Consider the following 26667-nt stretch of genomic DNA (forward strand, 5'->3'; position numbering starts at 1 on the left):
GCAGAACAGCTTATTTTTCCTGGTAATGAAAAGAGCAAGTGGCTGTGTAGATTTCATTAAATCTAGATCTTACTACAGCTGTGATTTTTGATACACAAAACAGAGACAGTGATCAGTGTCATTTAGTAAACAGCTTATTTATTCCTTTACAAAATAGGTACAAATACATAAGTACTGTTTTTCACACAAACAGAACATTTTCAAGATATGTACAACGGTTTACCAAAAATACTGTGGTTCTAATAATCACATAGTTTTGTAAAGAATATTTACAAATCATTCTCAACTGAAAAGATATTTTGTGAGTACATCAGGAATATTGTTCTAGTCTTTTGGCTAAAAAGCTGTAGAAATGTTCACTTGTGAAAGCGCCTGAAACCACAGAAACTGTTGGACTCTCCACCAGTGAGTTGTGCTTGTCAGTAAACATAGAGCTCATTTTTACCAAAATGTGTCACGCATAAAAGCCAATTCAAAAAGAAAAATTAAATATATTATTGTTAAAAAAGCAGACAATTGGCAACAATGTTTACTAATTAAAAGTTGTTCGTTTTTTTTTTCCTAAAATACAGGGACAACTTTTAGTTGTCAGGCAAAAGGTAATAAAAAGTGCGGTCAGAATTTTAAATTCATATTTTTTTTTGTAATTACAAGAATACAAGCTGCATAGAGTTCAATATTTAAATAATATATAAAAAAACATAAATGACAATGGTGCATAATACATGATTAAAACGGCAACAAACAATGAAATGTATTAAAAATCATACAATTAAAAAGATAAAAGGTAAAGAAATGGAATGATTTGACTGCTATTTCAAATGTGAATGCAGTAAGACATAATGGAGGTGAACTAAGTGCTTCTGCAGACACCTTTGAGCTTCAGTTTGTTGCAGAGTTTGGAGGCTCATAGGAATTCCTTTAGTGAAATTGAATTTTAAGTATAAGTTTTATTCAGATTCGTCCCTCTGCCAAAAATTCTGGTCATGCTAAAACCAACATTCAAGGACACAACATCAAGTCAGTACTACTATTTTTACATCAGTGTAGAATCTGTGGTGACCTATTGGAAACTTACTGTGGTCATGTGACCTTCAGAGGGTCTGCATTGGAACACACTCCATTGATAAAAAAAAAAAAGTAATAATAATTTTCATCTGTTTTAAAACATATATAACACTGACATATGGATTCTTCTTTTTAGTTGTTTACAAAGCGTAGTAAAATATACATGCTGTAAAATAATCCAGATATTTACACATACAGTACAGGATCGAAGTGGATGCTGTGATGTGGAATCTACAACATATAGTAATCTCGTATAGTGTTCAGCTATTACATTCTTTGAACTAATAGCTCAAACTGAATATTGAGGTTACCACAAAATAATCTATTCATTGAGGTGGTTTATCAAAGATACTGCTAACAATGTTTAACAAACAGCTACCATCAAATGTGAAACATATGTAAAGCAAACATACCACATGCATGAACATGATACAAAAAGATGTGATAAGAAAATGTTTTCTTATGTTTCTTATTTTTGTTTTAAAATGACAACAGACATCACTAGAGGAAAGAGAAAATACAGAGCTGAAACGCTGGACCTGATCTGAAGGCACGTGGCAGGAGGAGGAGGTTGTTTGCTACTTGAGCAAAGCCCGGTACAGCAGCACTGAGTGGGCCATGTCTCTCTCTTGCTCCATGTAGAAGATTAAGTCCCTGAGGTTGACCCGAGTTATGCGCTGGCGTGTGTATTGGCGTGAGGAGGAGGAAGGGGCTGAAGAGCCTGCTGGAGAACTGGCCATACTACCAGCAACCTGTAAGAGAATGACAGGTTAGAGTCAGCATGTACCATTTCTGAATAAATAACAAACCTTAACTCAACAAAGGTATATCTTGAGTGGTTGACACGAACTTTATGGGTAAATTCTCCCTACTAAACTCATCTTCACTAGCAAGGACCACATCAATAACGACATCGTGCAAAGAAGAATAAGTTTATTGATAATGTATGAGGCGGGGCAGAGATGGCTGGGTTGAGACTCTGGGTGGGGGCTTCGTCTCAATCTTCAATTGGGCCAGCCGGAACGGGACCCCCCTCGTAGGCGTCTTATGGCTGAAAGGCGGACAAGATAGGGCGTGGGAGGGTGGGATCGAGTTAGCCGAGACGAACTGGGATGATGGGAAAGGGTGCTACAAGGCTTCTGGGAAATTAGGGGTGTGGTCGAAGTGAGTTGTGGTTCGCTGATGAGGAGGAGAGGGCAGTTGAGGTGTGGTCCTGCTCCTGAATCTCAGTTAATCATATTAATCATATAAAGATATTCAGGCTTTAACCAACAATCATGAAGGAGATGGGTATAAGAGAAACTCTGTTGCTCAAAGAGCATATGTGGATTAAAGTCCAACACTGGCCCTTACTGGGGTGGGTTCCAGTTACCCATGCCCCCTAATGGGTTGTGAGCCCTGAAAACTGTTAGGTTTCTATGTGTCTGCCCAAACTGCACTAACACAACTACAAATGCACAGCAGTTCATGCAAAAACAACTATTTATGCAGAGAAAAGTTCTAGGAATGTATGTACAATGTATTTGTGTGTGTGTGTGTGCGTGTGTGTGTGTGTGTGTGTGTGTGTGTGTGTGTGTGTGTGTGTGTGTGTATATATATATATATATATATATATATATATATATATATATATATAAACTTATCAATCATGGGTTTGATCTATCTTTTTACATATAAAAGCCATGAAAAGATCAACTCTCACTAATTTCTGCAGTTGTCCTGTAAAAATCCCTATGATCTAAATAAAATAATGAGGCACTAATAGAAATTGTAGTTGACAAAGACACACACATCAACAATTTAAAGGACTAATTGAGTAAATGACAACACCCCTAATGACATTTTTCAAACATCTGTTTCAAGAAAAAATCTGACCTCTCATCTCACCTCTCATTTAGATAATTTGCTTTAGATTAATATAATACACTGTACTTCCAACTCTTTACATTTACATTGGCTGAAATTATAACAAATTATAACAAAACCAAAACAATACTGGCAAACCTAACCTATGTCCCCAATGTGAATAAAGCAAGTACAGTGAGAGGATGATACAAATCTGTTTACACTGAAAATGAGAAACCCTGAAACAGATCCAGCGAGTGCCCACTTGAACCAAGCAGCAAGAGGCAGGTCTGATGTTCAGGCCAGGAACACCCTCTCACAATTACACTGATTGCAGCGCTTTGTAAACACACAGTACAGACAGGCCTTAATTGCAAACATATGACGGGTATGAATTTACAAGAGGCAAACCAAAGTATGCCTCAGAGGCTGGTTCTTGTCTATAATATCTGTATGTATACTTGCTAGCCTACAGTCGATGAGTGAAGGTAGCCAGGCCACTGCTATGCCAGCCTGCATCCATGTCTTTGGCTGTTTCATTTGGCGCAGATTACTCTAAAGTATCCAGAGACAGTACGCCAGGTTTGAAAGCAATATTAAACAACTGAGGTCAATAACCACTGACCACATGTGGAACAAGGATCTGGACAATGACATAAGTGCCTTTCACAAGCATTATCTATCCACCTAAATGGAAGTTATCAAGTGTCTGCTGGCTGGAAACTTGGAGCTTGTCCAGGTACCACCACTCTCAGGATGCTTTGTTCTCTTTAGGGGTAGAACAGCCTTCAGTGATCCACATACAAGCAGAAAGGTTACTTCTGCAGAAGGCTTCTCTTCACTTGTACCACAGACACCAGTGTATGCCTGTGACTCAGACTATGTTGTTACTGGTATCTATGGAGTGGTTTCTCCTGAGCCACTACATGAAGATAATCATGTTGTAAAAGAGGACACGTGGTGAGGGTGGAAACACCAAGACTTAACAAAGCTGATGGCAGTGTGCCAGTTTAAGCACAAGACATCAGGGGCCACGCTTTTACTGTCACCAGCCATTACACAATAATGGGGCCTAAATGTAATTAAGAGGGAAATGAAAGGATTTGGGAGGTCATGAAAAGAAGTGGAGACCAAAGAACCGAACTCAGAAATCAGCCCAGCCAGGAAAGATCCATGAGGCAAAAAACAGCATCTGTCATTTTATGTGTGATGGCTGCTGCGAGGCATTATGTCATATGACATATCCATCGTACGGCGAGCATACGGATACTTTGATACATCTCCTCAGACATTTGACTGGAGTGAGGGACACAAAGCACAGGCGCACATATTCAGGCCATTTCAAGATTCCTGCATTCCTTCTAAAAAAGTTGATATAGTCACAACACCAGGAAAAGTCTTTTTTCAAGTCCTCTTTCAGGTTGTTTTCTGAATCAACCCACAATCAACACAGACTCATATGCTTGCTGTAACATGAAACTATAAAGAGTAAATAATATTGTAAAGACAATTCAAAGAACTCTTTCAGGGGGAGTCAAAGTGGGGTTTTCTTGCTGATACGTGGCTTTGAACTCTGAGTGGCACCTGTGCCTTGATGCTCGGGCCAATATTGGACTTGGCCCAGGTCACAGCCCAAGGCGCCAGGTTAATGGCCCACTTTGCCAGGCTCATGGAGCAGTGCGCCACTCGGCACAAGCTGCTGTCTCAGCACTGTCCTCCCCACAGCTCCAACTGCACACTAACCAGCACGCCTATACTGATATGGAACAAGTTTAACACACTGTCATGTTAAGAGAAGTGAACAGAGAAGCTGAAGGATAAATAATACCCTTATGTTTATTTGAAACACATAAGCTGGTTATGATGCAACATTTCCAAACTCTTTTTGTTAAATCTGATGTTGTCTCTAAACTATAATATCTTGGCTCAGGGCATAGTACACTATATAGCACAATGGAGACAGGCAGCTTAATTGCTAAACAATAAAATATTAGGTGTATTAAGGTCAAAAGAAGCTCAAATTGGTAAGTATTATTAATTAATCATGTCTTTATGCTTGGAGTACTGGTGCATGTCCAGTAAATTTTGTTGTATTTAGTATTTTACAGCAGAGCACGACCTGCAGCATAATTTAGGATACTTGGTAAAAGAAGACCTGGTAGGCCTGAAATCTAGCAGACTGCATCACTAATCTATTGGAAGAAAGACTGGTTGGTTGACTGACTGTGTGCCAGGCAGCAAAACTTTCCCACATGTTGTGCTCCACGCCGCATTTGATCTGGGGAACGCTGCCTTGTCCCTGCACAGTGTTTACAGCAGTGCCGGGCCGGGCCGTGGGAGTGCAGGCCGCTTCAGCTCCGCACTCGGCCTCAAATGCCTCTTCTACGGCCGCCATTAATCAGCACCAGAGCCTTTCTCTCTCGCCTCCATGCTCCCTCGCTCTTCTACGCCCACAGACATGCTGGATGAGGCCATTTTGAAAGAGTTAACAGATGTCGGCTGATGTGCCCCGGGCTTTCTGACATTGCCCGAGTGATGTATTTGATGTGGAGTTTATTCAGCTCTAATAAACGTATAAAGAATTAGAATAATAATTCACAGATGTACGTAGCCAGATTATATGCCGAGGCTTCCTTTGAAGCAGACAAGTAAGCCAAGATTAACAAAACCAGGAGAAAGGATGAAAGGGCTTTTGGCTCTGTACTGTGATAATCAAAGAGGTCAGGATGGACTAATACCACAGATTAACATCCAGCCAACACAGAGCCTTTGTTCCTGTCACAGGTTCCACACCTGACCTGGTGGTGATTTGGGCTCTTACAAGCTCTCAAGCAGAAACCATGTACCTTCTCTCATATGTGCTCCTCAGGTTTTGTTATTGCATTTTCTAAGAGGAAATACAATATGGATAAAGTCAACTCTGACACTTGGATCATAATGAAAAATGAGAGAATTACTTTCAATAGAAACAACTTCCATTTGCTTCACAACTAAAGAACAGCAAATCTCAAAAATGGCCAGTTGCGAAGTATCTTAATGCCCACATAAAACATAAAAACAGCTACACAGCTCCATGGCGATGCATAGCAACCGTGCAGAATTTCAGTCAAGGAGAAAGAAGGCAAAAAAACACCTTATTACTTCTAACTCCTGCAAGCCATTTTGGTCTCCAAAGGTTTTAGAGCGCCGCAGGCCATGTGTCTGCAGTGTTTCGGGAAATGACTTGCCTTCGCACGAACACTGCTATGTTCTGCAGCACTGCTGCCCCCAGCATCCCCGCTCAATTTCTGTTTAACCCCTTCCTGGCTTCTCTCTCACTGACTCACTGCAACAGAGAGCTCACACTCGACACAATACTGTCACAATGTACAAGCCAACACATTAAGTGCATGTCTAATTTGGCTTCTTAAGCATGTGATGGCTCTTAACAAGCAGGGTACCAGAGCAGCACAAGGTTATATGGGCTGAGACATGAGACATTCCACTTGAGGTACTACAATGTGCGACACAGTGTGCACACTTGTGTGTATCAACGGTGGATTAAATCTGCAAACTCGTTGACACAACACATAATTAAAACATCTTGCTTGAGGTCAGGAATTTTCTAATTAGTAGTGTACTGACAAAGCTGCAATTCCATCGCCCTGAGTTTCAAAGTCCACAGGTTACTGCTAAGATGAAAGCTTAGCCTGCAGCATTTTCTGCAGGGCTGCTCACACAATTCCTCAGAAGACAGTCACAGGGTCACCAAGCTAAACAGTGTGCTGCACCCGCAACCTTGCTCCAAACAAAGAACTTCCAACTTTCCTGCCTGGAAACACAACCGTGGCTTTTTTCCCTTCTCTCATTCTTTTCAACCTGGGAGAAACAAAAGATTGTGTGAAGGCAACAGCAGAGGAAACCATAACAATGTTTTTAATCACTTTAATTAAAGTGCTCCAAGCATGGCTAGCTGAGTAACTTGTAAAGTACAACAAAGGTTCTATTGCCATGTCTTTGCATTTTGCCCGTGCCAGGAAGAATCTAAAACTATTTTAGTATCTGTGAATTTATTAGTTTATTTGACCGCTATTATGAATAATCTTACATCTTTACACACAATAGTATTGATAATTACAGTGACATAAATAGTGATAAAATACTGAGATTAGACTGATCTGCATCCATCTAGACTATCTGCAGTCCTTTTCTTTGTGGCAGTGAGAAGCTGCAGCAGGGCAGACTGATAACCTGGACAATTAACACAGGCCAAGTATCTTTGGCTGAAGAAGTGTGAAAGTAAAACTTTTTTTTCCTACATTAAATATTGAAGACGTTTCATATATAAAATGAACCCAATTAGAGTTAAAATAGGAGAAGTGTAATGAGTCTCAAGTCAGAATGCTTGTCTTCTGAACTACTCACTAATGAGCCCTTGTTGGTTTTCCACACTTTACTTTCAGTGGTGTGGCACTGTCATTTCTGCAGCTTTTAAATTTTTAATTCAAGTTGAATGAGAGGGTGGTGACTGAGTTAATAATCGCGGCACTAGAGTGTTTTGCAGGCAATGGATAGCTGGGAGAAGTTGCCAAATGAGGTTCATAGTCTGGCCTTTGATGTTGTTGCACAAAATAAGAATAACCAGTTAACAAAGTGTATATCGAACATAAATGACCACAGTTAATGAAAGGCATCCTGCAAATGACCTAATTAAAAAAAAAAGTGAAGCAAAATATTACGCAGAAGAGGAAGCCAGGTCGGTGCACGTACTGACTGGGGAATGAGTTAAGGGAGAAAGTGGCAGCAGCATGTCAGTCTCTCCATAAATCCTCCTATGATCTGTGACATATTTCACTTACAAGAAAAAGAGCAGCGAGAGGCTGCTGTGGATATGTAGATGGAGAGATTAAAAAGGGCATTTACAGCAGAGGTTCTCAGTAAGACTGGGTCCTTGATCTCAAATTGACATAAATGGGGCCATTTTTGACATCATTTACCCATCACAGACTGTGTTTCTGTGGTGCTGCGGCTGGTCCCTGTGCAACTAATGTGACGCCTGCTAAGTGAAACTGGCAGGGCAATGCTAGTTGAAGAAGAGGAGATCTCTGAAATCTTGGTTCTTCTGGGGAAAGAACAGAATCACATGTTTCACGAGAAAAAACAGAATAAAACTTTACAGAGAGGTCTTTACAAAGCATCTTTGACCCCCAGTACCATTGTGTTTATCATAAAAGCTGCCAAGGCAAAAGGGTGCTGAAGTTATATATGCTATCACAATGAAACGGTTTCTTCAACTGCACAAGAGAACACAACTATAAGATCTATACTTCCTATTTCTAATGGAACTTAACCTAAAATGATCTGCTATGTATTATAGCAAAACCAATTTGAATAATAATTAAAACTGTACAATATACATAAAGAAACATTTTATTATAAGCAGTCATACTATAGTAGATACACTCAGAACAATTAAGTAAAATGTCTGTAATAGTATTATACTATTGAAATTTGTGACAAGAAAGTTGACAGTTGATAAAAAAAAAAATAAAATAAAAATAAATAAATAAATAATTGGTCACGATTTGAGCCTCTTATTCTTGTTTCACACTCTCTTGAAGCCGCTTCCCTCCCATCAGGTTCATCTCTCGGACCCAGAAGGCTTTCTTTCTACCTGCACTGCATTTTGGCATCCTGCTCCATTATCTTGCATACAAATTCACCATTAGGCAGCTGTGTGCATGTCTGTGTATATAACGCTTATCTACATATTGACTTTGTTTAAACCCACTCTCTTGTCTGCTATCATAATTACACATGTTGCAAAAGGAAGTACTTGATTCTTCCTACACCTAAGGCACACTGCTGCAGGATTTGCCCACTGGCACCAGGCAAACACACCTCTAGCACACCCTGAAACTCCAAAGTAATTTCTAATATACCCTCACACATAGCCTGGTGCAATGGTGGTTTCCTGTTTCACTGAACACAGAAAATAATGGTGAATAAATGGTGCTACCAGCCTCCATGTTTGTTGAACTAAAGCAGTTAGGCTATGTTAGAGAGGCAGCAGGAGCCTGTTTTATAGCCATCAACAGGTTAGATCATACACAAGCAACGGTGGACTGTGGTGTGAAGTGACAAAAGCCAACACGGGAGGAAGTTGCATTAAAGTTGATGAATTGGCTCAAATGGCAATGAAGCTACAACTATGACTAGCATAATAGAAATGTGGTATGAAATCGAGGCCACATCTAGCCATTCTGAAGTCTCCAAAGTTCTATCATTGAAGATTGTTCATTAGTCCAACAAATACATAATTCATACATCTAAAAAATACATGTGGTCATTAATCATGAGACAGAAGCAGCTCTGCTTTAGAGATGGTACAAGAGGTATGGAGGATACACAGCGGCAATAAATTAGCCAAACACAACCAATCGTGGCGCAGTCAATAAGGAAGAGGTCAATCACTGCAATGAATTACATAATGACAAAGAAAAAACATCATCAAACTACTTACAGTGCTACCTGTGTGTATAGTTTGTATGGATTTGTGTCAATTTCAAGAGAAATATTCGATTACTCTCAAACTAACTAACATGAAAAAACACTTACGATTAAGCAACAAATTTCATCATTTGCAGTGACAAAACAACATCTTTTGCTCCACTTTTAGACTAATACAATTCATGAGCACAGTAATGTTGAATTTCTGCAGAGATTATTTGTCAAAAAATGCCTAAATTTCACAGTTAATTGGCCTCCCTAATTAGCACAGGATGTCTAATTCCCATTGCAGTCAGTGTGCTAAATGGTAAAGCTTTAGTAAGTGGATGCCATTCTTTTTCTCTGAGCACGAGCCTCCCAGTGCAAGGCAGGCTATACTGTACATTACACCGCCAATGATCGATTCTAAATCTTAATTAGGGAAACGACAAACAAGCTACAGGACCTAATGGACTGTGTACCTTGTCAAACAGCTGGATGGTTACATTTATTGAGAGATATGTTCAATTTAATGTGGGGAATAATTAGGGAGAATGTCTCTTCTAATCACTAAGGGACACAAAGGGGCAGAGGCCTGACAAAGAACAGCTGATAAATATTTGGCATCTCCAGTGTACTATACTCTCAGAAGACCTGCGCTCAGAAATAGAGATGTCAGACATGTTTTTCCCTGGTGTCCCTTATATTCATTTGTGTTCCCAGTGCCCTAGTAAAAACTGCATGTTGCACTGCTTTGCCAGTGCACCCTCATCCCATTTAATCATTGGTGAAAATATCATAACAAAAGCTATCTAAAAGTCAGCACCAGCTTACTGTATAATGGTTTGTTTTTTTTCTTTTGTGGCCATTCATTTCTATTATTTTTTTCTAAATTGGTCAAATGGAAAGCAGTGAGAAGCGAGAGGAAAAAAATTAAGCTGAGCCGAAAAGTGCGACTTGGATTTAATATTTTATAATTGCCAAGGGACATTCTGAGATCAATGAATTTTTGCCCGGGATGCACATCAGAAGGAGATGTACTTCAGTCTTTTTAGGGAACATTGGTCTATTTAATTCCAGCGTGTGATGCATGTGAAATATGGCTTCCATGGCCTCTTTCTTCCTCCCCAGGCACTGCTGCAGGCACACATTATCACTTTTAATGGGCCGCCATAAGAAGAGGCAAGTCAGCCAATAACCCATCCTCACTAATGGATCGCCTTGTTTGTTCTCTTTCACTGTTTTCTGAAGCTAATTTTAGATGATCTGTTTTGTGCTAAAATACCAAAATTGAGGACACTGTAGCACAACAATAGTTTAATACAGTGATATAAAAGGCCCTTGAAGTGAAGGACGGGAAAAGCAGGGAATTGCTCCGAGTGAATTAAATAGCTACTGGTCTGTTATTGGGGCTGTTCGAGTGGATCTGGAAGCAAAAAACTGGGCCTCTCCCAATGGGACACTAAGAGAAAAAAATACTTTTAGGGCTTGTGGTAAAGGCTTACAAAGTAGAATAATGGGGACTGTTAAGGGTAATGAGATCTTTTCTAAATATAATAAATAAAATAAAAAGAATAATAAGAATTTATATATATATACTGTGTGTGTGGTGTGGTGTATATATATATATATATATATATATATATATATATATATATATATATATATATATATATATATATATATATATGTATATTATATATATATATATATATATATATATATATATATATATATATATATATATATATATACACACCAGGGGCTCAAGGAGGAGCTGGAGAAGGCCTGGAAGGTGAAGGCATCAGTGGTGCCCATGGTGATTGGAGCACTCGGGGCTGTAACCCCCAAACTGGAAGAGTGGCTACAGCAGATACCAGGAAAAACAACGGACCTCTCAGTCCAGAAAAGTGCAGTACTGGGAACAGCAAAGATACTGCGCAGAACTCTCAAGCTCCCAGGCCTCTGGTAGAGGACCCGAGCTGAATGAGAGGGAGAGAGACCAACCACTGTGGAAGGTGAGGAGCACACATAAGAGCACACACAGACACACACACACACATATATGTATGTATGTATGTATATGTATATATATATATATATATATACACACACACACACACACTGTGATTGATGCTACAGTTAGCAGGGCATAAATAGTATGGATAGGTCATATTTTGACAAGATGACTGATGAGTCAAGTGACATTTCAAATCTCTATTTAATTTGTTGCTGACCTTTGCTCTCACATGTTCATACGTTTCCATATAGTTTTACAGTAACATTTCTTTGCATAAAAATAAATGATGCATTAGAAAATGCAAAGTGACAGGTTGAACGTATTTTAGTTTTAAGCACTGCTGGCTGCTGCTGGAAGGATGCATAATGTAACGCATGCACAATGAAAAGCCCTGAATCAGATTCTGGAAAACTCAAATTACTCTTGGTTGGCATTTTTGCTTCTTAGTTATAGTATTTTGCCGACTGCAGACATATTAACATCTCTCCCCTGCCCTCATTGGCATTCTTCTGCCCCCCTGCTAGCAACTAATGAAAGATATTTTCCACCTTTCTTTCCCTAGGCTCCAACCTTGACAGCTGACAATGGAGCTGACAAAAAACTCACAGTCAAAGAAAACAAACTTAAATTCAAAACAAGAGGAAAATGCATGGCTCTTAGGTAATGTTGTGGCACACGTAAGCAATCAAGGTTTAATCCAACAGCATGACGGGTGGTCCTAAAAAAAAGTATTTAGACAAAGGCAGAAATTTCGGAGAGCCAGAGAGAGTCATCATGTATCGCAATGACAGCTTTATTAGCACTTTTTCTGAAATCACCAAAGCCACAGGTGCACAGTGGAGAAACAGCGATGGAAGCCAGTGTGATTATCCCTGAGTGGTGAGTGTAGGATGAGGACTGGAGTCGGTTCTCACAGCAGGGGCCCAGGACGTTATAGGCGGTCCCTGTATCCCTGGTTAACAGGCTACAGAGAGGCAGCCATTATCAACCCGCCTCCACAGAAATGAGGGGGAGGGAGAAAAAAGACAGCAATTTTATTCTTCTGAAATTTAATTATATCAAGATTAACAAGGGAGGTAATTAATTTCTTTAAGATGGTATCTGTTAAGTGCCCCAGGCTTAACTTTGTTGTCAAAACTGTATATTTAACCATTATTCCAGGGCAAAGTTTTAAAGGCAATGGGGTGGCTCACTATTTTTTGACCATGAATGTAAAGGAGGGTCTCATTCATCTCATTCAAATAATGAGATGAAAGGATTAACAATGATTTTTAAGTGTCCAAATAACCAAAAATATTATTTAATCAAATAAAGTAAATTAAATATTATATAATAGGCTTTTGGCAACAAGGATAAACATATTTTTAAAAAGTAAGGAGTTTATAGTGAGTAGATATATGTTTGTGGGTTCAATAGTATTAATTGTTTTCACATTGTTTTATGATAGGTAATGTACAAAGAGTCTAGTATAGACGTTATTGTATATTTTTATCTGTTTATTTTTATCATGTCTATGAGACAATAAACATGGTTGGGTTTATGCTAATTATTGTGCATTTTGAATATACTTGAACCCAAGACCATAAAAACAACCCTTAGTGAGAATCCCTGTGCTGTGTAGAGTAGGGAAGGGAAAGTTGGCCAAGTGCACTCAGTTAAAGCTCTAAGAACACATGGCACTGGGCCAAAGAGCCCCTGTAACCATTCTGAAGACTCCTCTGTCTTGTGTGTCCTCCCTGGATCTACACCATCGCCTTGAGAGCTCAAGTCAAACTAATATTACAATCTTCTTGACATTACGAAACTAAGAGCAGCCTCTGCGTGCCCTTATTAATCATATTTATGAAGTATTGAAAGAAGCAGGACTCACACACGAATAAATATGCCTCATTATAAATCCATATGAGTTATGCTAACAACCCACTGCAATCCCTCAGTGGTTAAAGCATGGACTAAAGGACTTTGTGTGGTTAAGGATAAAATTGGATCTCCATGTTGAATAAAACAGGAAGGTTAAATGATGCTGTCCTTTCTATAGATTCCTATTCCCATTATGTGCATACATAAGATTGTATAAAGTCAAAGTTTGCTTTTGAGTTCTGAGAATTCTGTGCTGTTTCCCAGATAAAAAAAAATTGCTGCAACAAACTAAATTTTTGTATACATCATTGTACTGTATATCATTTTGTTACATTGTAATATAGAGGTTATGCAGATCACAGTCTTGCTTCTGATAGAATACTCCAGGGCAGCTGTGGCAACAATAGTAGCTTATATGTATGAGTATGTCGTGAATGAATAATCTATCTAATAATGTTAGGCGCTTCTGAACATCCAAAAAAGACCTATATAAAACATAAAGACACAAAGTACAATTATACATGCAGTCAAGCTTAAACAGGCATGTCAATAGACTGAGTAGTTTAACACTATTAAAATACTGGTTGGAAGGAGGAGCAACTCTTTACAATACTGCCCTTTTGCAGAGCGTTCATCTGGCCTTAACCAAACAGCCTGGTGTGCCCTAGTCCTCTGAGTCTTCAAAACCCTTCCAGCTCCGGAACACTTGTGCTTCACTAACTTCCTGTTTGTATGGTTGAAGACCTGACCACTTTAGTCCAAGGCTGCACACAAGGAGGGACAGAGGAGGAGGCGAGAGATAGAACTGAGGATAGAGGGGAGGTTGGCGGGGAGAAGGCGAGAAGGGAGAGACACTGAACACTCTCGAGTTGGGATTGATTTACTTCATTAACCGAGATTACAAGTTTAACTTACAAACCAGAGGTCAAAATTTCTCATTAACAAGGGGACCGTGGAGAACCTCGGGGCTTGGAGACCACTCTTATTACTGACTACACATTTCAATCTGTCTTTGATGTTCTATGTCTGCCTTTCTACCCCCTCGTTCCCCCTCCTATTTTTTGGCAGCGAGGTTGATTTTAATTGTAGCTATAGAACAGAGCATAGTTTGCCTGTAAGCCAGCCTCCACATCTGTAGTGAGTGCAGCTTTAGTGATATTGGGTGCAGTCCATAGCTCGGGGCTAATTTTAATGGTCCCCCCTCCTCCTCCTTCATTGGAGACTCAGATTGTTTTCCACGTGATTCCTGTTAATTTCGCTGGAGGAAAGGGCATCAGTTTTCCTTGTGCTTTTCTCCCCTCTCACTCTATTGCCTCACTCCTTCTTTCTGATCTACAGCCTCAAAGAAAGAAGGTGAAATGAATTCAAATGGAAAAATAGACTGTGCGCACTATTAAATCGCTTGCCTACCTTTATCCCTCGAACTGCGCCTGGAAGAAAAAGATAGGAGAAAAACTCCAAGGTGGTTCGAACCCGGCAATTCAGCTTCCATTGTCGCCTGTACGTCAACAAACAAAGCTCTTGCTTTGATGTGATATATGGCCTAAGTGCCGCAGTGATAACTGCGAGCTTATAAATGTGTCAAGGATGTTTCAAACCTCTGTTTTACACCACAGGACATTAGACATCTCTAAGCCTCGTAGTGTGGGAAAGTGTCTCAAACACAGCAGACATGGCACTGAGGCAGGACACACTGTAACAATACGATCATAACGACAGATCATAACATAAGCTCAATAATGTGCTGCAATGAAAGAAAAAGTGTGAAAAGTCTAATATAGTCTGATTTTATTTTTACTGTGAAAGGTTTTAAGTTGCATTGTTTTGCTCTACTTCATTGTAGAGCAAAACAAATACATTGCAAACAGTGTGAAAGTATATATTGCTATAGAGGCAGTGTATGATAGTGATGGCCAGTGGTTAGAGGTTGTCTGGTTGTCTGAAGAAAGGCTTGACCCGAAATGTCACAAAAACAAAAATTTGGGAGCTTCAAAAAACTGCAGAGTAGGTCTGTTTCTTCTTTTGCACAGTTTTTGTCTTTGGATCCAGCACGCAGTCAGAACTTTTATTGGATGTGCATGTCTCTGTCTATCAGTGGTTAGAGGTCCTGACAGAGACTGGTTACTGGATGGTTGGATCTACTGCTCTATGAGGAGGGAGCCCCTTAAGACCTCAGTGTTTCCTTTTCACTGAGTAGAACAGACCGGAGACAGACTGGTATCAGTTTCAAAGCCTGTGGCCATACAGGTACATACCCAAGCCCAGCCAAGTGCAGGGGCAACTGGGTTTGAGAGAACTGAGTGAAATTGTCACCTGAATTCCATTAGAGTTCCAACACACAGAGGAAAGGTGGGCTGATTAGTAACTAAACCAAATGAAGAAGAAATAGGGAGGAGTGATTTCACTGGGACTCTGCTTATGTGGGATCCCAGCATGGCCATTATCTGGCTCCTAATTTGAGCTTTGGCAAAGTACTGAAGGGCTGCCTTTGTTTGGGATTAATGCGGAAAGCTCAGGATGCGATGTCAGAGGGAAATAATCAGCGTGGGCCCTCATAACGTTGGCTGCTTGTGCTTCTGGCCAGGGCCCCCGGCTCATTTCAGTGGAGATGAAATCTATGACAAGCCCCTCAGTGAAGCTAAGAGCAGGCAACAGTCCAGTAACACCCACAGGCCTGCAGGCATCCTGTGACCCCCTTAGAAAAGTCACATTCACTTTGCTCTGGAGAAGGGAAAGAGAACGCCGCCGGCACTTCCAGCCCATGTGAAATGAAGAAATGTGAGGAGGTGAAAACCAAGTGAAAATAAGTTAAGATTCCTCCTCCGCCCTCCACAACCACACTAGAGGGGGGTGGTGTGACTTCAATTCATTATGGCCCTCTAATCAACATGAATGCAGCATTAAAAAGGGGACAAAGGGGGAAGAATATACTAGAATAATGTTTATACATGTTTACATCAGGCACCTCAGTTTGAGAAAGCATTGTTAGAAAATGCGTAAGGTAGGATTATTGCCCATCAGGCTAAACCATTCTGAAAGAGGCAGGCACTGTACTCAAGGACCAGAAGTAATGCTTTTATTTTGTTATTTATGCTTTTTACCAGCTCCATTGCTATGCTTCTCTACAGCATATTGCTGCTAGGCAAAGGATGAGAGGATGCAGCTCAATAAGCAGGTTATTAAAATGACCAATTGGCATTCAAAATTCAGTTTGATTTAACATTCATCATGTTTACAGATGAATGTGAATGCTATGATGTCCAAGGGGAAAAATTACTTAAAGACTTTGGTTATGTGTGTATGAAATATAATGCTTAAGTCACTACATGTTGAGTAGGAGCAGATCCTCTGCAACAGTTCAGTTTAATTAGGAGCAGATGAGGCAAGTCACAGTTGAGTATGTCACTGTTCTCTGTCCAAATCCCACTCCCAAATGCAAGTGCATGCTGCTTTATTGTCAGGGACAGTAAAATATAGAAACACAAGCCAATCAATTGGTTGGCTGATTCAGCGTATCAGTAACTGGCTTCTAGCATAGCCCAATATTTTGTTTTGGGCTAACTGATATTGGTTGCTTGGGATATGAAACATGGCTGGTATGAGTACCAGCCAAAAAAACATATTGGTCGATCTCTACCAATGATGGAATTATTCAGGGAACCAACAGTGCAGTTACTTCAAATAATATACACTTAATTTTCTGGATAAATTAAAGACTTATCTGACTTCCTCCTTGGGAAGACCATTTAGAAAGTGTGAAATTTCTGAGAGGTTAACATTACCTCTGTCCCTGATGGTGTGCTCCCAGGTGAGTCTAGCTTCCGTTTCTTACGTGGACCAATGGCTGCTAGGGCTGTAAGGTTAGCATCTCGCTGTCTCATCTGCGCTAGTTCCTGCTGTTGCATCTGTGAAAAGAAAGAGACAAGACATTTTCTTTACTAACACAACAGACAATAGCACAGTGGATACTATACTATACTATTCCATATAGCCTCAGAGTAAGGAACATTTACGGCATTTATAACTATGTAAATTTTGTTGTCCCTGAACTAGCTATAAGTGCTGAGGTGAGCATTCCTAATATCATTATGAGATACCAGCAGTGCTAGTAAGAAATGTATACTCCCAAAACTTAACCTACCCCAGGTTAAATTTTGGCAGTATACATCTCTTACTAGCAAGGTCCAATAATGTAACAACACTATTACTCATATTGTTAATGTTAATGAATATTATCATAATACATATACACTATAAAATATATATTTGAGAGTGAGGAATAATGGACAGGAGAAAATGTTAAGAAATCTGTTAGAAATTGGTAACCTGCTTTAAATCATTAACACAAATCAGAAAGCATGTACATGTGAGAGAAGGGATCACGTCATATGGCTTCATTGCCAATTACTTTTTGCAATTGATGCTGTATAAAAGGGGGAGGTTGGGGGAGGCACTGCCCAAAGTAATGTCATGTCTAGCTGCAGGGCTGGGGGGGAGGCCTGCGACGCTAAGAGCTGCCCTTTCTATTGGCTGGACGTGTGACAGCCCGGGGCCATGGCACAGAGGGTGTCAGCACTCTCTCCAACATGCACACACAGTGCACACTATCAATCTTGGCCACAGCACAGGGAATGTCTACCCACCAGCCAGCCTGCGTGACTGCCTGCTGGGGGAGAGAGGCCCGGATTGAAGCAAACAGGGACAATCGATGGGCGCTTTCATGTCTTTCATGTTCTTTTATGTTAGCGCACAGCATGTGCTCTGTGGGTGCTGCTGTTTGTGTGAGGCATGCATGTTGTCTGATCAGGAGAAAATTTCATGTTACTTTCAGATGGCACTCTGTAAAAGGTTGCTTTGGTGTACAAAGTCTAATCTAAAAAGTGCATGCAGTTGCCTCTGATTTTTTCTGAAAAGCCCACTGGCAAGGCATGCCCTTTAGGGTGTTGCCACTTCACATTTAGCATGGCGGAGCTGTTGAAAGATTCAAACACATTGACAACACAAAGAAGAGAAAATAATACAGTAGAAGAGCAAACCAGAAGAATACACTACATTTTAATTCATAGTTTAAAATACTAGGCAATAATAATAATAATAATAATAATGGGTTTAAGTCTGGGGTTTCTTCACAGTACAAGTAATTAATAGAATTAGATTTTATGTACAGTGGCCAAAGGAAACTAACTTCATTATTAGTCCAGTCAAAGAGCAACATGTATAGGAAACATGTATGGGTTCACAGATAAAAAAAGATTTCTCTAGGCCTTCCCTTGAAGAAATAAACTGACAGAAAGTGCAGTGGGGCAGATAGGACCACTGTCTCTCTGATGGCACCAGGATGCCGGCATCTCTGCCTGGCAGTTGGCACCAGACATGGGCTTCCAATGCCCAAAGCTACTGCCTGCATTCTCAGATTTATGACTATAAGATAAATTAAGTCTTCATTGTACCATCTGCAGACCTTCCACATTTCCCGACCGTAAGGAAGCCACCATGACACGGAGGACTGATTTTTTTGTGCCATTCTGATACCATTATTTTTCAATCTACCTTTGTTTTATTGCTCACAGGAGACAAATGCTGCTTTAGCCAAAAGAGCTGTTTGTGCTTCTAGGACAGTAGCAGTGAGCAGACTAGTGTGACAACAATCAAAATGAGACATTTTGAACAATTACCATTACAAATATCAAAAATGCTAAGAATACAGCCACCAATGTGGCACAGACAGGCAAACAATTCGTTCACATATTTTGCTATTTATCAAAATTTGAAACAAGGTAATATTGTGTAGTAAAGGTCAGTAATCATGAAGCAGCTGGAAAAAATAAGTTGTAAAGCGCATATATTTGCCAGGTTGGATCAATCAAAGATGTGTGCAACTCAAGTCACTTAAATCACATTGTTTACAGCCTGAATGGCCTTTAAGAAATGGACATAGTAACTCCAATTATCAGCAAAGGTCAGGTAATGTATGAAATAAGTATAAAAGTGAAATTAATACCAAATCCCAATAGTTTCTTTGTAATTTAAAAGCAAGAAAGGAACTTTGCAATTATAATAATAATTATTATTATCACTGAAACTTATTCAGAAGAACATGTCATGGATTTCTGCAGGAACTTAAATCTACCTTCTGCCTTTTCAGCACAGTTGCTGTCACTTTATCAAAGTCCTATTAGAAGTTATGTGTTTTTGTCTCATCACAAAGAAACAAACATTTGTGCCTAGAAGATTAGGGTATTTTAACTTGGACCTCACCAAACTCAAGTGGTCAGATAAAGATTTATCTGACACTGTCAGTCTTTTGGGTGTTATAGAGAAAGCACAGAGTTGCAGTAAATGTACTGTAAATAAATCAGGCTATTAAGGTCCAGTTCATGTCCATCTCTCAACAGACAACTTTCAGATAGGTAATTCCTTGTATATTTTCATTAACTCATACACTCTCCACTGCATTCCAGTCACTGTGTCCATAAAATCCTTTGAGATCCCATGGACAATTTCCAACTTTGAAAATTCCCAGCATTTTGCAAACCTATTTGACATCTTGACACTGTAACTGCAACAATGTCTGTCAGAACCTAAACAGATAACAGGGCTTTGTTGCAATAAGATGAGCAGCACAGTAAATGCCCTACTATGATGCAAAGATGTCCAAAGTGTGGAAATCACTTCAGTGTAGTCATGAGGAGCAACCTGCCATTCTCAAATCTTAAACCCCCCCCCCCCCCCCCCAGTGGCTGGAGGGGTTGCTTGCGGACGTCCAGACGCTTACAGACAGATGTCCTTGGTAGAGCAGAACATGCTCTGCTTGACGTCAGAACGGCTCAAGGGCTGTGAAGGAAGCTAAAGGCTTTGGTCCCTACAAAGACCAAAGTACAAAAGCCAGACTGTGGGTTTGGAGTGGGTCTTACACCCCTCCTCCACCCAGCTCTGGTCCAACAGGGCACAGCAGGGAGCATCTCGCTATACACACATAACATATGCCACTTCTGGTCAATGCTGTTTCATTCACCAAATAGCCCTAATGCATACATATTATGATGCTTTCACCAGCAGGCGTCTAATCTCTGATAATAGCCCTGCACTAACTTCATTCCACACTCGACATTCATCTACAATGCAAGCAAAATTGTACATTGTATAGCAATGATCACATCAGAACCAAATGCAATAAATGCTATCTATCCTCTTGTAGATTTAGACTGTTGAAAAAAATCTTGAATTTTATATTTTTGATATTTTTATATAGTTGTTCTCTAATACAATCATAAATCAAGATGGTTGCAACAGGGATTTGTTCAAAAACATGTCAGTCAATCAGATCAATCATCTATCAGCTAAAAAAGTAACGTTTCTATCATGAATTGTTTTTGGACCACCCCAAATATCTTTAGAAATGTAGTTGGATTGGTTGGTATATTTGAAACATATCAGTGTAATTTAAATGCAGTGTGTTAAGACGCTATAAGGTTTAAAGGTGCAGCTTGTGAAACTCCAACTGTTAAAAAGTCCAACTGTTAACCTCAAACAACAAGCCTGTAAAACTAAATGTATAAGCAAAACTCTACGAACACTCTTGAGTGCAAGTGGACATCCCAGGTTAGACAGTAACTTCACCTTCTTTTCAACAGTATCTATACAATGGTGTGTTTTAAAAATTAGGGACAGTTTACTTACTCTATGTGATAGTATTTGCATTTTGTTATTGCATGGATCTCATTCACCTGACACCCACATGGCCAACATTACATGAACATCTGCTAGCTACATCTTGGGGCTTTCTTTATGTGAATTGCCTGGCAGTTAGTTTGCTGCAGGGAGAAGACCATTTGCAACAACCAATCAGCTTTCTATTCTCCATCTGCACTTGAACGGTAAAGAGTCCAGCTCAGCCTCTTTGTACTAACGACTGACAAAGCCTCAGTATGGCCTTACTTTCAAAGTAAACTATGTGTTATATTTACATAAAATTTGACTGCATATGATTATCTTAGGCATGGAATGCAAATTTACTGTGTGGCTAATGTGATTTTTTGCTCCATTATACATCCACAAATTAAATAAATTAAAGTAATTTTTATTGTTCCCTAAAAGTCATACAAAATAATGTGCTTAACTGGTTTCTTGATTATATTTTGTATAATGCATTGTATTGTGCGGGTTTGGCCTCATACTGCTTCCTTTCCTCTGAAGCTCTATGTGTCAGAAGTTTGCAGGGACAAGGACCAATTATTTAGAGCTGTGAGCTGTGCCCACAGCTAAGGCCATTATGTGAGAGTCACTACCACAACCTCACACTTCCTTTTCATCTACAAGATATCTGCAAAATATCTGCGAAAATGTATGTAACATAAAATTAAAAAGGTTTGAAAATGTATGTTTTGTACATATACACTATTTGCACTCTCTGATATTGCAGACAGAATCAGCAAAAAGCATATACTGTCAGGGTTCCACCAGAGTGACAAGTGTTAGAGGTGATCATTAAAAATACTGCTTATCTAAGGAAAATCTCCTACTTTAAATGTTCTCCCACTTTGTCTCATTCTCTGCTACCATGCTTCGTCTAGCACTCTTCTCTCTCCCGTCTCTTTTCTTTTTGAGATTTAGATTCGCTGCTCGTCACCTTCTATTGATCACGTCTAATTTGCATCCAGGAAAAGATGAGAACTCAGATATTCACACTTGGAGAGAGGACGGTCTCAATGATTTATTCATTTGCAAATCAAAAAAGCAAGTGAAAAGAAGGTAGATGAGAAGGAGAATCTTCATAGGCAGCAGGCGACTGGCGAGCTCTGAGGCTGGGCTCTTCTTGCCTCCACCACCCTCAGGCACATGGTGTGCAAGTCTTCCTAATTAACAAGGTGAATCATGCTGCCGCTCTCTAATTAGCCAACATGACAATCTAATGGAACATGCAGGCCACGCTGGCACACTTAGCATCACCTCTCACAGACCCTCCCTACTGTCCTTCCCTTCTGCATTCCACTGAAATGATACTTTTAAATGAAAAGGTGGAATAGCGGTATGTAGGAGGAATGATCAGGCAGAGGTCAGAGAGAGCTGCCACAGTAGCTGTAGAGGTGTTTTTCTCCACTATACCAGGGTGTACAGTATTTTTGCCTAATTGAAATGTGTCCTGCCTCCTGCTCACTCATATCCCAAGCAAAGGAGGCTGGCACCTCGCCACCAGCATAGCTCAGCACACCCAATTCCCCTGTCGCTCTGGTCCCAAGGAGTGCTACACAAAGAGAAAAGAGAACCTACAGGCTTATGAGTGAGAAGACGAGCTATCTTCCTCTGAGGCAAAATCTCCTTTTTGTTGTTTTCCTCTCATTACGGCACTTTGTACTACTTGAAAACACACAGGAACTCCAAAGGTACTTTTAAAGCCCACTTCTTTTTTCTTGTAATATGTCTGGAGGTGGTAAAGAAGCGGAAGTTCAGTGCACTGACAACAAAGCCGCAAATAAAAATAGACTTTCCATACACTAGCCCCCTGTACATCTTCAAAAGACCTACATCCAGTGATCATTCAATTATCACAAACAGTTAGAGAACAAATGCAGAAAAAATATATAATAATTGCATAACAAAAATGTATGCCACCACAAGCATGATCTTTAAGGTCGCTTTAAGGTGAGCAGCAAGAAACAGAATATAATGTGTACAGACTGGGACACGCAAAACAGCAGGAATTCTTTTTGAAGCTCTGTGCAGAAAAGAGAGAAAATGGCTGCTGCCCTGGGGCTTGCCTGACAGGGAAAGAGTGCCTCTTTGAGCTGAGCAGTTTGTAGAGGGCCAGAGGATGGGAGCCTATGAACTTGCAGATATAACTGGCTTAATAAAAACTAAGTGGCTGCCCCATTGTCCTCTGACCCAAAAGCATACCCTCTCTGGAGAAGTGTGAGGCTCTGGCTGACAGGGCACTCAGTGTGGGTGGATTCCACTCTCTCCATGACCTGGTCACTTGTGGAGGATGCCAGGCTAATCCAAAAACAGGGATATGTGCATTAATGCCTTGTGTACACATACATTTAAATAAAATGTACTATGTTCAGAAAGATAATCTGTCTTCTGGTTTAAAATAAAGGTAAACATAATGACATTGACCACTGGTATGCTTATGTCAAATGTATAGGAAGCTAATTTATATGCATTGGTATCATTTATTAAGAGAGCATCAACTTAGGGCTTATAATTGAAGGCAGTAAAAAAAAAAAATATCCAATTTGAACCATTCTGGTTTTGCTGGAACATCATGCTTCCATAATGACAGTGAGCTGAGGTGATCATGTTAATCATCATCCTTGAATGATCTGGGGAAAAATGATTTTTTTGTGATACTGAATAAATTAGCAAGTTTATGTTTTAATGAAAGGATTCTGTTCAAAGCTTACATTATAAATGTGTCCAGAAGAACTGACAAAAGGCTAAAAACTAAAATATGAAATGATAAACTAATACAAGAATCACATTTTAGAACATGTTTATAGAGATGTTAATTACAGGGTAAGCTGTTTTATGCAGAATAAGACAGGATATTACTTGTTTGTGAATGAAAATTATGGTACTTCTTCAAAAACTGGAGACTTTACAATTTCGTTAATTCAAATTGTGATTTTGATTTTCTGTTTACTGTTTTACTGCCAATGGGATCTTGGATGGACACTTGATTTAATGTAGTCTATTAAATACTTTTATTTTTGTAAGAATTATTGTCTACATAATTACAACAATAATTCAGATCAGACAGTATAAGTTGTCCTTCAGGGAAATACAATATATTCCAAATGCAGGTTGTAAAAGTTCATGTTTACACAGTAAGCGTGTCAGACTAGTCCATTTTATAGTGTCTGGCCCATATCTGCAGTTTTAGCAGTTCAATCCAGCCCACATTTGAGTAGAAATATTGGTATTCTTGCATTGACCTGGTTTGCTAGTGCAGTTGACCTGGCCCAAGCAAAAGCTGTTGGCCAAATTTGTCCAGCTGTTGTGGCCAATTTGTCTTTTTCCCTCTCCCTCCTCGTTCCTCTCCTGTCCACGCTCTCCTCCTCTTCCTCAGTTCACTTGTTTCCTGTGTCCAGTTGTGCCCGCAGATGCTGTTGTGATGATGAATCTCTGGCTGCAGTGTTTCTGTGTGTCTGACATAGTGATGTATCTCCACTGGCCATAACTCCCTCTCGATCTCTACCTTCCCTCTTCCCTTCGCCCTGCAGTCGTCGTCTCTGTCTCCGTCCCTCCCTCTCGCCCATTCTCTGGCTCTCAATGATTAGGCATTGCCTGCCCTCCTGCCTCGGTGATGGAGCGGACAAAACACACAGACCCACAACCACTACCACCGACAACAAACGGGAACTGAGCTTCACGATTTGCCCATTGATTTTCACTGGGGGCATTTCTGAAATAGCCCATCTGACCTTTCGGCCAAATGGTAGTGAAAAGAGGAAACAAGAGGCGCTAGACTGTTGTGTTTCTCCCTAACACAAACCTCTCCACAGCCAGGACTACGAGTGATACAGTCGTAGGTTAAACACTGGTGAAGCTGTGAAGGAATGACATACGTATCAAGACTTGACACCTTAAGCCACTAGCTTCATTAGAACACATTACACAAACTTAAGTCTCTAGTCCAGAAGACATACAAGGAATATAAAAATATATGAATAAAATATATATTTAATACAAATTATGAAAATAGTATATGACACTCAACCACTCAAACCAGATATGGATATATCCATCAAGTATACTTGTCTTGCTATAATAATTGCTATAATTATGACAACTTGTTGCACTGTCTATTCATGGAAAAAGAAAAAAAAGCATTCATTTTAATTTCATATTTTATTATTTCTTAGTCCAGTATCTTCTTTGTACTGCACACACAACATACTGCATTAATATTAAATATACATTTATACTATATACTATTGGCATATGATTTGCCATTTTAGTTGAGTTTTTTCATTTGTTAGGCTCATTTTTAAAAATAAAAGGGAAACAATCCAGCCATCATGCACAGAGAATGGTGTTAGAAATAATGTCATCTTTCATTTTATAGACTTGATAAGCAGCTGTGTAGACACTACAGTGAACATTAACTTCCACAATGCACTACACCTGTGGTTCCACAAACAAACCAAATCATTTATGCTCCAACACTTTAGTTCAAGTATATAACACACTGTAATTCCATCTTGCCCAAATGATCGTTGTTTGCAGGCTCCGTTTTATGTGTGTGAACAGTGCAGAGGGGCTGTAGGAGAGGCTGGCTCTTCTGCCCGTCGCCTGGAAGAGTAGCTTGGGCTCATTATCCTGATGAAATTTGCACAGATGTGTGAGCTGCCGACAGACTCCGCAGTGACACAAACAGCCAGCTCTGTCCCCTTGAGCCAGTCAGGTGATGAAAACCAGAGAGGCACGGGGGCTGAGAAACGACGGCCATTAAGCAAAAAAGAAATAGGTGTGGGAGTGTGGCTGTACATGGTTGTGTATGTGCGCTTGTGTGCTGCAGGGCTACATGGAGTTTCACTTTCTTGTGGGGAAAGCATTACATAAAGTAACAATTTCTAAACCGCCTTCTTAAAATTCCTGATGAAAATGAAAATGTGCATACGTGTGTGATGCGTCTCTACACGAGGAGCTAATCTGACCGTATCCAGATGATGAGCGGACTGCCACTTAACAGGGAGGAGATCCACTTTGATCACATGGCCCCTGGGGCAAACCTATCGCACTGCCTATTACGCGCCCTCATTTGCATATGTGGGGCTTATGGGTAGGCTGAGATCTACTCTGAATGTTCTTAACTGCTGCAGAGCTCAATGTTGCTCAAAAGATGTCCACAGAGGAGGCAGAGCAAAGACACAGTACTGCCAACACCTGAGGACAGGAAAGTCCACTTGTCATTTGAAGGTCGGTCAGAAGTTCAGCAAAATACAATGGTGTTAAAAATTTAACATTTAAATGTTCTAAACAATAGTTTGCCCTTGAGTCAAGCATACTTCATACTTCTCAGTGCAAATGGTTATAGAGCTGTCAGGTCAAATTACTATGTTGAACACAGTTTGGGGATAAACTTTATACATTCTCAACACAAACTTTACATGAATGGACGAAAGTTCTTTATAAAAGCCTACACACAGTGGTAACCATTTAAGCTTCCACAAGTTGCACATCAACAACAACAGGTGAATGGTGCTGCCTGTTTCTTCTTCCTGTCTACACTGACTCGGAACACTACACACACCTCTTGATCTCTGTTAGCAAGCCAAGCACTAAAATCAACCACTGAAGTTCTTCTGGAGTAAACAAGGAAAAAAGAAATGCAAAGTTCTATTGTGACATCACTGTGCTGTTTGCGTAAACAACTTAAACCAACCACAAAAAGAAGATGGTCT

General features: G+C 39.9%; 1 protein-coding gene across 2 annotated transcripts in view; it reads right to left on the minus strand.

The window, feature by feature from the left end:
* Window positions 1-121: 121 nt before the first annotated feature.
* Window positions 122-26667, minus strand: part of LOC110175325 (transcription initiation factor TFIID subunit 4-like) — a 53352-nt gene continuing 26806 nt past the window's right edge. For both annotated transcript variants that reach the window (XM_055154792.1, XM_020941483.2), the window contains 2 exons: window positions 17044-17166; window positions 122-1820 (listed from right to left, as the gene is read on the minus strand). In XM_055154792.1, the coding sequence (XP_055010767.1) occupies window positions 1647-1820; window positions 17044-17166 (297 nt within the window). In that variant the 3' untranslated portion in view covers window positions 122-1646. The remainder of the gene's footprint in view (window positions 1821-17043; window positions 17167-26667) is intronic.

Source organism: Boleophthalmus pectinirostris, unplaced genomic scaffold (assembly GCF_026225935.1).
Source record: "Boleophthalmus pectinirostris isolate CB_2022bp ecotype Guang Dong unplaced genomic scaffold, ASM2622593v1 HiC_scaffold_19, whole genome shotgun sequence".
Lineage (NCBI taxonomy): Eukaryota > Metazoa > Chordata > Actinopteri > Gobiiformes > Gobiidae > Boleophthalmus > Boleophthalmus pectinirostris.